We start from the raw sequence: 15,000 nt of genomic DNA on the forward strand, positions 1-15,000 counted from the left end.
ATGCAAAATAAAACAATAACAAATATTAAGTATTTTATTAGTTTATCTGCTTGTCAGTAAGAGAAACATGAACGTGAAAATGTTGATAAATTACTGAAATATTTACTGAAAATCTTAGATTAAGAGTTCAGGTAAATATTCAGCTGGTGAATAATTTGTCTGATCTGATCGTGTGTCTGATCTCGGTTTTCCATCTGATTTAGTATTTGTGGTGAGGTTCAGACATCTCCGGCTCAGTCGGGTTTGATTTTACTGGTGTATTGTGACACATGTGGAGTTGCGCTGATGGTTTAGCAAACACACGCATGTGCTGCCAGTGTTGTGAAAGCAGTGGTGACCTGCAGGACATCATTCACTCAAACACACAGACCCAGAGTAATCACATTCACACGCGTGTAGCTCCTGTGTTCATGGCTGTGATGTGGACATAATCAGTAATGAACAGTGTTTCTCTCGCTGAGCTTTAATCTGTCTGTGAGCTTTAATCGGTCCGACTCACAGAAGACTGTGATGAGATGATCGGCTTTCATAGCATGTAGTTTGAGTTTTAAACACTGTTTGTGGAAGAAGCTATTTCACTTCTCTTCCATTGTGAATTATCACATTAATCTGAGCTGTGTGTCTTGAGGTCATGAGCGCAGGTGCTGTCAGCCGTGAGAAGCGTCTATTCGTGGACCGTATTCGTTGCTGAAGGCCGGAGCGAGTGTCTCTGATAATGAGTGACACCGGCGCTGGTGTATTCATGTGTTGATGAATCAGATGTGACTGACCAATCCTCCAGAGCTTCTGTGTGCCTGACACCCCTCGTCCCGGGTCACGTTATCACCACACCTACAAAGAACAGAAAAACTACAACCACAAATAAACTCTCATTGCTTAAATTGACCTAAAGTTTAACTAAATGAAACAGAATATAAAAACAGATTTTATTTCAGCTATTTCCCACAGCAATATTCCTCATTTTTGTTTAGTTTGTCTTGATGCACTAAAATAGAAAACTGAATTAAAAATGAATAAAAACACAGCAAAATGACTAAAACTTTAAAATTAAATAAGAATAGAACATCAACACTAATTTTAAATATTAATAAAAACCATAGTAGTATACTAAAATTTTATCTAGCCTTCAAATATTTTTCAATGATAATGAAGTAAACATTGCTTTAAAAGAGAAACAATACTAATAAAATGAAGACCAAAGAAACGTAAAATAAAACAAATAGCAGGTCTGTTAGTTTGCATTTACACTCTGAGACATAAAGCACAGATCTATTATGACATATCATATTTTTAGTTTCATCTATTTCTGTTTATCTCAATGTGAATCATCATATTTTCAGATTCAGTCCCATATTTAATTATAGTTTAATTATAGTCACTGACTAAACTTTGCATTGTGCTGTTAGCAGCAAGAAAAATATCAAATACCACATGCAGAATGATCTAACATGAATAATAAACTAAATCCTGTGAAAATCAGCTGCCATACATTATAACAGATATAGACGTTCATGCATGTTTCAATATGAGAAACATCTTACATACAGCAGTGCATAGAAACACTGATATGGATTCAGAAGGCTGGTATGAACACAGCTCTGATGTCCGTATGGATCAGACAGTTCTGTAGATGCGTGTGAGTCTCCGTGTCTCTCAGGCTCTTCTGCTGATTACACGGCTCTTCTCCTCCAGCAGAGCATCTCAAACCCCCGACTTCCTCAAGGACCGCCTGAACGTCCCGCTAATAGAGTCACATCAGACTCCTCAGGGAGCACAACCAACATTAATTCTGATCAGATGTGATTGTCCACCTGAGGAGCAGATTGAACACGGAAATGAGAGCGATGTTTGGGAAGAGGCTGATTTCAGCTGCGTTAAATGGAAGTGGTGATGAACTCGCTTAAGTATCTTCACAAATATATTATCAGAAAGTCAGGAACATTGTAAAATAATACAATATATCCACGTTCTATCCATATTATACAGAAACCATTTCTGCTTCCCTTACCAAAAAAGTAGTATACTTCAAGTTCATTTTATTTAGTATACTTAAGTAAAGTTCAATTATTTTTTAAGTATACTTTATGTAGCAAGTATACAAATATCAGTGTTCTAGTAGTATACTTGTAAGTGTACTGTTTCAATACTCCTCCAATACTCCAGTACTAAATTGGCCCACTTTCTAGTATATAAAAGTATACTTTCAAGTATACTTTAAGTATAACAGTAGCAAACTTTGAGTACACAACTAGTTTACCTCTGTGTTTGTAGTTTGTACTGCAATTATACTAAAAGTGAACTTATAGGTATACTGAAAGTTTACTAATTAAATACTTTGTACACTTTGAAGTATAGTCTCAGTAAACTACTAGTTTTGTAGTTTTATACTGCAAGTATAATCATAAGTTTTCTTTAAGTGAACTTTACATCATACTTTAAGTATAATACTATGTCCCTATTTTAATTTGTATGTATTTTGTTATATTAATATCTGAACATAAAAAACATCCAAAAAAAGAACAGAGTATCTGCTTGTAAAGAAAAACATTTTATTCTAGCTTCATGCATTCTTTTTTTAAAACACTTTAATGAGGGTAAGTTTCATAAAAAACAATGAAATAACATTTTGAACAAAAAGCTGAAAAAGACTATGAATTGGATTCAGCATGATAATCAAAACATAGATGGAGTCGATCAACACCCCAAAGCTTGACTGAAATTATTACCTCTTCATCGGTCAACATTTTATTCCATAATGTTACAGTTTTGATGCTGTTTCATGTCAGATGATTGTGTTACATGTGTTAGTAGCTGTTGTTTCTTCTTCTTCTTCACTTTTTTTGGAAATTTTGTACAGAAGATGTGTACTAACGCCCTCTACCGTATAACAATGAAAACACGGATTCTAGGAGCACAAGTATAGCTCAAATTTATTTAGACTTTTTGTAAGTATAAGTCACGTATGCTGAAATGTAATTTTAAGTACATTTCTGAGGAGTACATAAAAAATAAGCTAAAAGCATACTTTCCTATTTTTAGTTTAAAATAAGTATACTAATAGCACACTTGTATAACTTCTTTTTTCGTAAGGGTCCTCTCATCGCATGGTTACATTTAATTGATTTTTCATCTTAAAGTTAGTAAGAGATGTGTTTGTTTAAATCAGATTCATTTCCATGCTACATAAATAATGAAAATCACTAGAATATGCTGGTGTTGGCTGGTATTTTAGGACTGATGTTTATTTGACTTCACCATCAAAATGCTGTAGTTTTAAACGTGTGCTGAGGTTGAATTTTGTCTGTAATGATGATGGAGGAGTCATCATTTATCCTTCATGTTCCTCCGTTCTGTGCTCCACTATCTGTCTGTGTTATGCGCTCTGAACGCAGTTTTGCCTTCTTTGACCTGCTCATCTGAGCTTTGACCTTTTGACCCTGCTGTGTTCACACTCTTCCACACCAGCGCTGATGTTCATCCTGTCATTGTGTCTGAGAGATGATGACCAACATATGATGAAAAACGACTAAAGACGAGCAACACTGAAACACATCAGTGTAGGATTGGCTTTCAAATAGTTTTCACTCAGAGACTAAATAGTATTTTCTTATCAAATGAACTCCAATTATCTTTATTTTTGTAGTATGACTAGTATAACTGTGGTCAGTTTAAACATTATACATTCATTTACTCCGATGTAAAAGCCAGTGCTGCTGTAGTTCGCTACACTAGTAATGGCCATCGTGGATTTGATTCACTGACTGGAGACACTGCTAAATGCACAGGCATGTTTAATTAAGATCCATCAGTGATTATCAGCAGCATGGCGATGTTTGTGTGAACCTAAACACTAACCCGAAGTGACTGGAAGAAAACTGCGAAGGCAAATTGGACGCAGCTCCATTAGGAAGCGCAGAAACACTTTTAATTTGAGATTGAATTGAGGCTGTGATCCAGCAGCACCTTCAGCCACTGTCATTAGTGAGCGTTTGTGTGACAGTCGTTCAGAATGACCATTACCTAATGCTGTTTTTATCATCAAATAATTACCCAGTTCAGCTTTATTGCTCTCGTTGTGTTTTTGCTCTGAGTGGACGAAGCTGTTGCTATGAGAACGCACATTATAACCTCGTCAGTTTGTTCGTTTCTTATATAAAAAAATCAATAGGTACACACAAACACTATAATTACAGTTAACGGATGAGCAGAGATATTAACGATTCCACAAACTTCTTGATGAACGGCAAACATTAATCCTGACATTAATCCATAAAAACCTAACTTTCTGAAGTGGAACAGTCTATTGAACCCTTTGACAAAACATAAAAAAAAAAATAAAAAAAAAAAATATTTAGACCTAAATTTTTTAAGATACATCAGTGAAGAAGGTCAAATTTCTGTAATAGTGCTAATAAACTGAATGTGTTTTAAAAAGCACAGTAACCAGCTTTATATACAGTATTTATCATCAATAAAGACAAATTATTTCAATTCATTCATTGCTTGTTTAACAGGTAGACATATTTTAACCATGTTTATAATGTAATCATTTTCACAATATACAGATTTATGCTGATTGTAAGTTATTTGAATAAATGCATTTTGCAAATATGATCATTTAAATAAAAGCAAACAAATGCAAATAATTAAGTGCAGAAATCATTCATCTATGACTGACAAATATGAATCACATCAAGTTTATTGGTTTATGTTAAAACTGTGTAAACCAATATGTGTAATTCAAATACATAAAAGTTAAACTTAGTGTATATGTGTGTTTTGTTGTGTATCATCATGCTTTCACATGAATTCAGTCTATGAGCTTGAATCTTTCTCTTGTTCCGAGATCCGAGTGTGTTTGGCATTTGACATTTACAGTGTCATTCACATCTTTTACTAGTCAAACACTCTGCTCATGTAGGTGATGTAGGTTTCCGTGATGATGGACTGCGTCTCAGAGCTTCTCCAGGGAAACTCAGCAGCTCCCAGAAGCCTTTGAACATTTATCACGGTGCTCACACGTCTGTGTCCGCATGCAGGAAACCGCTAAATTTAGCACAATAACAGTCAAGTGTTTTCAAGGCCTGAACTGGAGACACATTCAGACACAAGAGGCTCGTTCATCTAATGTCTGACCATTAGACTCATGCACTATATTACAAGAAATGACATGATGCTTGAACCGAACACATGTGCAAATGTGATAATCATGCACACGTCATACTGACTTTGAATGTGCAGTTGAAGTCACTGGATCTGTTGCCCATTTTATGGCTTTATTATTTAATGTAAATGCAAGGTGGTCTGTTGGAAGTTCTCAGTGATGAAGCGCCGGTGTGATGCTGTTGAGTCAGGACTCTGTTGGAGACTTTATTAACGTCTCTGAACACAGTTTGAGTTGATGTGCACTCTCGTGCGCTGTTAGCATGCGCGTCCCGCTGTCTGTCTGCTGTGCTTAATATTCATGCGTCTCCTCAGGGACGGACTGACAGCCTGCTGAACACCAGATCCGTTCACATGCTGCTGCAGGCTGCTTTAGATGCTGGAATAACACTGACACGCTCTTCACCAGAACAAAAGAACTGCTCAACTCGCATGGGGATTCTGGCAATGCTGGTTACAAAACAAGTGTCGTTGGTTGATCTAACAGTAATTTGGATTAAAGCATCTGTATAATATATAAATGTACTTGGGTTTAAAAATACAAGAATGGTTGTAAATTATTTTAGGTCAAATCACCTTTATTTCTATAGCTCTTTATTCAATACTGATTGTTTCAAAGCATCTTCACAGAAATAAACAGAAAAATAACAATGTTAATGCTGCAAAGTTATAAAATAAATTCAGTTTTAGCTATAACAGAAGACAGTGGTAGAGTTCAGTGTTGATTCGATTCAGTTCAAAAAATATGAAGCAAATTCAGCTGAAATGTGGTTCATAATAGTGTTTTTCTTACAGGTTTATTTAATATATTTGATGTATAAATGGATTTTTCTTTGTGACAGACTTCATTCAACTAAAGAAAAATGTTTGTACATAATCTCAGATATGAATCCTTTATATCTGGTTCCTAATCATCAAACTGTTTTTGTTTTAGCAGTGAACACGCTGATGACGAGAGGTTTATCAGGTGAGTGTCTCTCATGTCTCCGTCTTGTGTCAGTTTAGTATCAATCATGTCTCAGTCGTGTCTCAATTATGTCTCAGTCATGTCTAAGTTGTCTCAATCATGTCTCATGCGTGTCTCTGTTTAGTATCAATCATGTCTCAGTCGTGTCTCAATCATGTCAAGTCAAGTCAAGTCACCTTTATTTATTTAGCACTTTAAACAAAACAGATTGTGTCAAAGCAACTGAACAACATTAATTAGTGAAACAGTGTCAATAATGCAAAATGACAGTTAAAGGCAGTTCATCGTTGAATTCAGTGATGTCATCATGCAGCTCAGTTCAGTTTAAATAGTATCTGTGCAATAATTTGCCTTAGGAGAAACCAGGCTCAGTCGGGGGGCCAGTTCTCCTCTGGCCAGACGAAACCAGCAGTTCAATTCCAGGCTGCAGCAAAATCAGATTGTGCAGAGGAATTAACTGGTTCCTGTGGTCTTGTCCCGGTGGTCGTCTGAGAAAAGTTCTCTACAGGGGGTCTGTATCTGGGGCTCATCTAGTTGTACTGGTCTCCGCTGTCTTTCAGGGCTGTAGAGGTCCTTTCTAGAAGCTGATCCACCATCTGGGCTGGATACAGACTGGATCCGGGTGACTGCAGTGACCCTCTGATCTGGATACAGACTGGTTCTGGTGGCTACAGTGACCTCGGAATAAGAGAGAAACAGACTAATATTAGCGTAGATGCCATTCTTCTAACGATGTAGCAAGTACATCGGGTGTTATGGGAAGTGTTCCTGGTTCCGGTTTACCTAATTAATGCAGCCTAAAAATCCTTTAACGGATTTGGATATTAGAAGTGTATTAGTGTGTTATGTGTAAGCCAGGTTAAAGAGATGGGTCTTTACTCTAGATTTAAACTGCAAGAGTGTGTCTGCCTCCCGAACAATGTTAGGTTATTCCAGAGTTTAGGCGCCAAATAAGAAAAGGATCTGCGCCCACCATTGATTTTGATATTCTAGGTATTATCAAATTGCCTGAGTTTTGAAAACGCAGCGGACGTGGGGGATCATAATGTAACAAGAGCTCATTCAAATACTGAGGTGCTAAACCATTCAGGGCTTTATAAGTAATAAGCAAGACTTTGAAATCTATACAATGTTTAATAGGGAGCCAATGCAGTGCTGACAGAACCAGGCTATTATGATCATACTTCCTGGTTCTAGTAAGAACTCTAGCTGCTACTTTTTGGACTAGCTGGAGTTTGTTTATTAAGTGTGCAGAACAACCACTCAATAAAGCATTACAGTAATCTAAACTTGAGTTCATAAACGCATTTGACATTGAGAGCATAGGTCATAATTTAGATATATTTTTGAGATGGAAAAATGCTGTTTTACAAATGCTAGAAACATGGCTTTCTAAGGAAAGATTGCTATCAAATAGCACACCTAAGTTCCTAACTGATAACGAAGAATTGACAGAGCAGCCATCAAGTCTTAGACAGCGTTCTAGGTTATTACATGCAGAGTTTTTAGGTTCTATAATTAACACCTCTGTTTTTTCAGAATTTAGCAGTAAGAACTGCTACATCATCATCCAGTTTTTTATATCGACTATGCATTCCGTTAGTTTTTCAAATTGGTATATTTCACCGGGCCATGCAGAAATATAAAGCTGAGTATCATCAGCATAACAGTCATGTTTCAGTTATGTCTCAATCATGTCTCAGTTGTGTCTCAGTCATGTCTCAGTCATATTTCAATCATGTTTCAGTCATGTCTCAGTCGTTTCTCAGTCACGTCTCAGTCATGTTTCAGTTGTCTCAATCATGTCTCATCCATGTTTTAGTTATGTCTCAATCATGTCTCACTTGTGTCTTAGTCATGTCTCAGTCATGTCTCAATCATGTCTCAGTCATATTTCAATCATGTCTCAGTCATGTCTCAGTCATGTCTCAGTCATATTGCAATCATGTCTCAGTCATGTTTCAATTATGTCTCAATCATGTCTCAGTTGTGTTTCAGTCCTGTCTAAGTCATGTTTCAGTTATGTCTCAATCATGTGTCTTAGTCATGTCTCAGTCGTGTCTCAGACATGTCTCAGTCATGTTTCAGTCATGTCTCAATCATGTGTCAGTCATATTTCAATCATGTCTCAGTCATGTCTCAGTCATGTTTTAGTTATGTCTCAATCATGTCTCAGTTGTGTTTCAGTCCTTTCTCAGTCATGTTTCAGTTATGTCTAAAATCATGTCTCACTTGTGTTTTAGTCATGTCTCAGTCGTGTCTCAGACATGTCTCAGTCATGTTTCAGTCATGTCTCAATCATGTGTCAGTCATATTTCAATCATGTCTCAGTCTTGTCTCAGTCATGTTTTAGTTATGTCTCAATCATGTCTCAGTTGTGTTTCAGTCCTTTCTCAGTCATGTTTCAGTTATGTCTAAATCATGTCTCACTTGTGTTTTAGTCATGTCTCAGTCGTGTCTCAGTCATGTTTCAGTTATGTCTCAATCATGTCTCAGTTGTGTTTCAGTCCTGTCTCAGTCATGTTTCAGTCATGTCTCAGTTGCATTTCAATCATGTCTCAGTCATGTCTCAGTCATGTTTCAGTTATGTCTCAGTCATGTCTCAGTTGTATTTCAATCATGTCTCAGTCATGTCTCAGTCATATTTCAATCATGTCTCAGTCATGTCTCAGTCATATTTCAATCATGTCTCAGTTGCATTTCAATCATGTCTCAGTCATGTCTCAGTCATGTTTCAGTTATGTCTCAGTCATGTCTCAGTTGTATTTCAATCATGTCTCAGTCATGTCTCAGTCGTGTCTCTCAGCATGTGGACTGATGCTCTGTCTCTTCAGATGCAGACGGCGTTGATCAGTCGTTCACCCAGCAACCGTGGCTCTTGCAGTGCAATCAGACTGTGCTGCTGCTGGAGATGGAGAGATGCGGAGAACAATTCAGCAGCGACATGAATCACGTTCATCCAGAAGACAGGTGCAACCTCACGCACTTCATCAGGTGACTCATCATCATCATCACAGTCAGCTCACAGAAATTCAGTCAACACCACTTTACTTACCAATACAAATACTTCAATGAGTCCAGCTTAATTAAATCTTAAAAAGTCTTTGTGTGTTTGTGTGTGTGTGTGTGTGTCCTTTTCAATTCATAAGTTAAGTCACATTTATTTCTACAGTGCTTTATACAATCCAGATTGATTCAAACCAGCTTCACAGTAGTAAACAGGAAATAATCTTAACGTTCATCAATTATGAAACAAATCCAATTTCAGCTGTAAAAAGCTCTACAGAAGACAGTTGTGTCATTATTCAGATCAATTCAGTTCAACATTTCTGATTGAAGTAATTGAGTGTAATGAGACGCTTCCTGTCACAGCACTTTTATAAGGCTGATCAATATATCTGGATCATTCATCATCCACTCATATATGATGAATGATGTGTGACAGTGGAGAGCGGTACACTCTGAAACACACTGCCTTCTGCTGTATTTGTTCTGCTGTAGCAGGAATGAGTTATTTATATATATATTTGTGCTGTGAGGACTCGGACGGGTAACTAGTTGAGTAATGAAAGTGGTTCTGACAGACTCAATGATCTGCTGCATGTGTTTGTAAACTCTCCGCTGTGATTGATGAATCTGCGATCTGCAGATGTTTGCTCTTGAAGACGTTCCAGGAACTCACAGTTCACTCTGACATGATCTTGAGCTCCTTCCAGAGACCTCGAGGAGCGTTTGTCACTCGTCAGCCGGTCAGGAGATGCTGAACCTGTGTCACCCTTCATAAACCAGAAGCACAAACACGTCCTCAACACTATTTTACATGTTTATCTGGAACAGAAGCCAGTGGCTCTCACCACATTCACTCTAGAGATGACAGTGACCGTTCACATGTCCAGATCAGCTCACTGATAGCATTTACTGATAGCATTTATTCAAAATATGGCCAAACCAGTTTGTTTTCATGCACTGCTCAGTTTTTGGTCTTTTTTTTTGCTCCATATCATGTCTCTTTTTTTCAGACTAGTGGAAAGAAAACATCCAAAACACACATTTAAGTGTTTATTTTATTGCACTTATCTGTTTGCGTCTGTAGATTTCAATCTCAATCCATATATTTAAAGAGTTTTTTCTCTTACATACACCATACTTTTATTCCTCTCTATTAGGCATGGGCCAATTACCGGTTTCAAGGTATACCACAACTTGAAAATGTCACGGTTTCAAAACCACTACAGGTGCATCTCAAATAAATTAGAATGTCATGGAAAAGTTCATTTATTTCAGTAATTCAACTCAAATTGTGAAACTTGTGTATTAAATAAACTCACACAGCACACAGACAAAGTCTTTGGTTCTTTGAATGTGACCGACAGCCAATGAGAGAGCAAGATACAGAGCAGTGGGGAGTTCGGGAGGAATTATAGACCACAATATCAGCAAGCATGGCTTCGTTTCAGAAAAAGGCTTCTTCTCTGTCTATTTGGACCCAAGAAATGGAAGAAAAATTAATAGAAATTTGGCAGGAGCACACGTGTCTGTTTGACGTTTCGTACTGCAAGCTTCTCGTGGGCTACCATTTTTAATAATAATCCCAGTCTCACGTGAGAACTCCGGTCTTGCACGCGTGATATCGCGTTGTTTCCTTGTCACATCTTGCGTGTGTTTGGTTGTGAAATGTTGTTTGCATGCCAGATTCTTGTCGGCGATTCTTCCTATTGTAAAGTTATGCAGTGTGAAACCTTCTGTCGCCGAACCATCGTTCCATGTGAACACAGCAGCGACTGCATGCTGGCCAAGATAGTCATGCAGTGTGAAAAGAACAGTGACCCGACTACTTTGAAAATTGTGCAGTCTGAACTTGGCTTAACTTTGATGATTTTGGCTCAATCTCAACAAATTAGAAAATTGTGACACGCCAATCAACTAATCAACTCAAAACACCTGCAAAGGTTTCCTGAGCCTTCAGAATAAATGGTCTCTCAGTTTGGTTCACTAGGCTGCACAATCATGGGGAAGACTGCTGATCTGACAGTTGTCCAGAAGACAATCACTGACACCCTTCACAAGGAGGGTAAGCCACAAACATTCATTGCCAAAGAAGCTGGCTGTTCACAGAGTGCTGTATCCAAGCATGTTAACAGAAAGTTGAGTAGAAGGAAAAAGTGTGGAAGAAAAAGATGCACAACCAACCGAGAGAACCACAGCCTTATGAGGATTATCAAGAAAAAATCGATTCAAGAATTTGAGTGAACTTCACAAGGAATGGACTGAGGCTGGGGTCAAGAGCATCAAGAGCCACCACACACAGACGTGTCGAGGAAGTTGGCTACAGTTGTCGTATTCCTCTTGTTAAGCCACTCCTGAGGCGTCTTACCTGGGCTAAAGAGAAGAAGAAACTGGACTGTTGCCCAGTGATCCAAAGTCCTCTTTTCAGATGAGAGCAAGTTTTGTATTTCATTTGGAAACCAAGGTCCTAGAGTCTGGAGAAAGGGTGGAGAAGCTCATAGCCCAAGTTGCTTGAAGTCCAGTGTTAAATTTCCACAGTCTGTGATGATTTGGGGTGCAATGTCATCTGCTGGTGTTGGTCCATTGTGTTTTTTGAAAACCAAAGTCACTGCAGCCGTTTACCAAGAAATTTTAGAGCACTTCATGCTTCCTTCTGCTGACCAGCTTTTTGAAGATGCTGATTTAAATGACCATGGTGCTGGTGTGCTTGACTGGCCAGCAAACTCACCAGACCTGAACCCCAGAGAGAATCTATGGGGTAATGTCAAGAGGAAAATGAGAAACAAAAGTGACCAAACACTGCAGATGAGCTGAAGGCCACTGTCAAAGAAACCTGGGCTCTTCTTCCCCCCGTGTACTGTATTTCGTTGCCTTGTACCCACATGTGCAATGACAATAAAGTTGAATCTAATCTAATCTAATCTAATCTAATCTAATCTAATCTAATCTAATATTTTAATCTAATCTAACAGTCAAGTGTGTGTAGGATGGCCTGGGTACACTTCACATTCTGCATTCCTTTCCGTCTTGTGCACAGCCGTGTCCGCACAGCTTTCAAAAGTATACTGAACTGGAGATGAGAGCGGACGGATGAGCTCGACACATGCGCAGTACAACGGGGTGCGTGGAGGTCCGCGAGCCCTATTGATGAGGAAAATAGCATAATACTGACGGTGCGCTGACCGTCTTCTGAAAAGTTTACGTGGTATTTTCTTTTCATCTGGTCTCTGTATAGTTCATATTAAAGCAGTGTAACAGCGCAGCTTTGTTTACAGCGGTAACCAAGGAAACGCTGTTTCTGGTGTTCCAGATGTGCCTCCTGCTGTCAGAGAGCGAATCTGCATCTCATTCAGAGCTTCTGCTGTTTGTTTCTTTCAGGCATGCAGTATAATTTCACAAAACTTGTCAGCATTCTGTTTTTGCTTCAAACTGGGTTTACTATTAAATCAAATTATGTGTATGATTATTATTATAAAACTAAATGATATGAAATGATGTGTATATGAATTATAAAACTAAAATTAAATAACTGTAATTACAACTTTAGGTTAAATAAAGATGTCAATCTTTATTTTTTTTTTTTTTTGTATTTTTAGGAGACAAATCAAAGAAAAAATTAACTAATTCTACTGTTTCTAATATTCCGTATGTTGCTGAAAAACAAAATAAATTGTGTCCAGCGGACAATAAGTTGTCACCCCCAGACATTTAAAAATAACACATTTCAGAGCTGTAACAACATTACCGTGGTACGGTGAAACCGTGATATTTTTACTTGAGGTTATCACACCATCAAAATCTCATACCGGCCCATGCCTACTCTCTATATTCTGAAGGTTTGTTCATATAACATTTTACTCCTAAAAACATGGTGAAAATGTGTTTGTTTTCTGTCTGTTGACAGTATTTTATGGTTTATGTGGTGATAAAAAGTGAAATCCAAAATCCCCTCTGGAAAATTTTTTAACTCTAATATGTCAGCATAATCAAACAATTATTATGAACCTGACTTTATCCGATGTTCAGATGTATGTTCTGGAAATGCACGCAAATTAGTACATATTTAATTAGAGAATGTCTCATTTGCTTATTTAAACATACATTTAAATGTTTGAAATATATAATAATGAGAAATGAAGGTTTGAGCTCCACTGGCGGCCACTGGTGAACATCAGTGACCCACGACTCACTCCCACACCATTAGCTTCACCGCTGGACGCTTTCTTAAGACGGACGATTAGATGGGTCACAACATGAACCCAATTACTGAGATTCTGAGTCGGACTGTTTTCCCAGACCTCTGGAGGAAAGAGCCTGCAGGCATCAGCAGGGACCAATCACGGCTCACACACAGCCGCTCATTTGCATATTAATCACAGGAAACCTTCATGAACCTCTTTAACTTCATTTATTCAGCTTCAGCGTTCTCTGGACATTCACCTGCTCAGACGCATCTGGTCTGGTGGAGGTTCTTCTCCATGATAACATCAGCAGATGGAACAGCAGGTGTGTTTTGCTGAAGATGGTTGTTGATGTCAGATAGCGAGCGCTTCGGTCTTTGATGAGTGTTTTACTAACGGCTGATAAGATCATATGACCAACAGAGATTCAGCGACAGCGGCGCTAATGGACTCTGAACACATCAACCGCACATGAGTGGTGCTGACCACCACACACACACACACACACACACACACACACACTAACAGACACACACACACGCACTAATGCACTCTCTCACACACACACACACACACATACATACACTCTCTCTCACACACACACACACACACACACACACACACACACACACACACACACACACACACACACACATCTCTTCCCCTCACACAAAACTACAGACATTTTTAGATTGGCATGGTTTTTCAAAAAAATAAACATTATTCCCCATCCCCACAAAAAAAACCCCCCACAAACACAAAACTAAATACATTTATTATCCCTCAAAAAAACACTTCACTCTGTGTGATTTATAAGCTTGTTTCCTCATGGGCACCAAAAAAAATATCCCCGCAAGGACAAAATTTACTGGAATTACTATCCTTTTGGTCCCTGTAATGTAGGGAATACCGGGACCGCAACACAAACACACACACACACACACTTGTATTTTACACCAAAATCAGAAGAAATTAATTTTCATAAAGAAAACAAAGCCTGTTTGTTTGTATTCATATCAAGCTCATTCAAACCCAAACATTCTTGTCATTGTGAAAATACTGTAACTGTTTAAATGCAAACATTTTTTTATTGCACGTTTTCTGAAATGTTATGTTTAAATATGCAAATGACTCATTTGCATGAACTTACTTAACATAAATCTGAACATTGGAATAAAGTCAGGTTCATAATTCCTGTTAGATTTTGTCATCATTATCAGAGTTCAAGGTTTCTCCGGAGGATATTCACTTCATAAATCAGAAAATACCATCAACAGGCAGAAAACGAACACATTCACATCTTCAGGATCCTCAGCATCAGGCTTCATGTTCATTATGCAGTATTACTGTCTTGTGTTTTGGACGTTGTTTAGGATTATTGAGGACGAGTATTGCGTGAGGAGGAGAGGTTGTGTTCTATGATGTAAATTCTGTTCATCTGTGTCTCTGTGCAGATGAATAGGAAGGAACGTTATCAGCGTTATAAAGCTCTGCGCTCATGTCACGGACAGAACTCATTAAATGCTGAATGTGAGCCGGTTCTCTCGCTGACTTCCTGAAGGAAACGAATGATCTGCTGATTGCCGTGAAAGGAAATGACCTGAATTTCTCCATTAGGTCAATACTAACGTGATGTTTGTGCTTCTTTCCTCAGAGAGTACCACGTCTTCTCCTCCTGCACAG

General features: G+C 38.1%; 1 protein-coding gene across 2 annotated transcripts in view; it reads left to right on the forward strand.

The window, feature by feature from the left end:
* LOC109057957 (receptor activity-modifying protein 3-like) overlaps positions 1-15,000 on the forward strand; it is a 17,871-nt gene that overhangs the window by 2,376 nt on the left and 495 nt on the right. Inside the window, exons 2-4 of one of the 2 annotated variants that reach the window (XM_042714868.1) lie at positions 6,101-6,130; positions 8,965-9,124; positions 14,972-15,000. The exon at positions 14,972-15,000 is cut by the window's right edge and continues 495 nt beyond it. In XM_042714868.1, coding sequence (XP_042570802.1) covers positions 6,101-6,130; positions 8,965-9,124; positions 14,972-15,000 — 219 coding nt within the window. Of the gene's footprint in view, positions 1-6,097; positions 6,131-8,964; positions 9,125-14,971 lie in introns of both variants that reach the window. The other variant, XM_042714867.1, reaches the window with a different exon arrangement.

This window comes from Cyprinus carpio, chromosome A24 (genome assembly GCF_018340385.1).
Source record: "Cyprinus carpio isolate SPL01 chromosome A24, ASM1834038v1, whole genome shotgun sequence".
In the NCBI taxonomy this organism is placed as follows: Eukaryota; Metazoa; Chordata; class Actinopteri; order Cypriniformes; family Cyprinidae; genus Cyprinus; species Cyprinus carpio.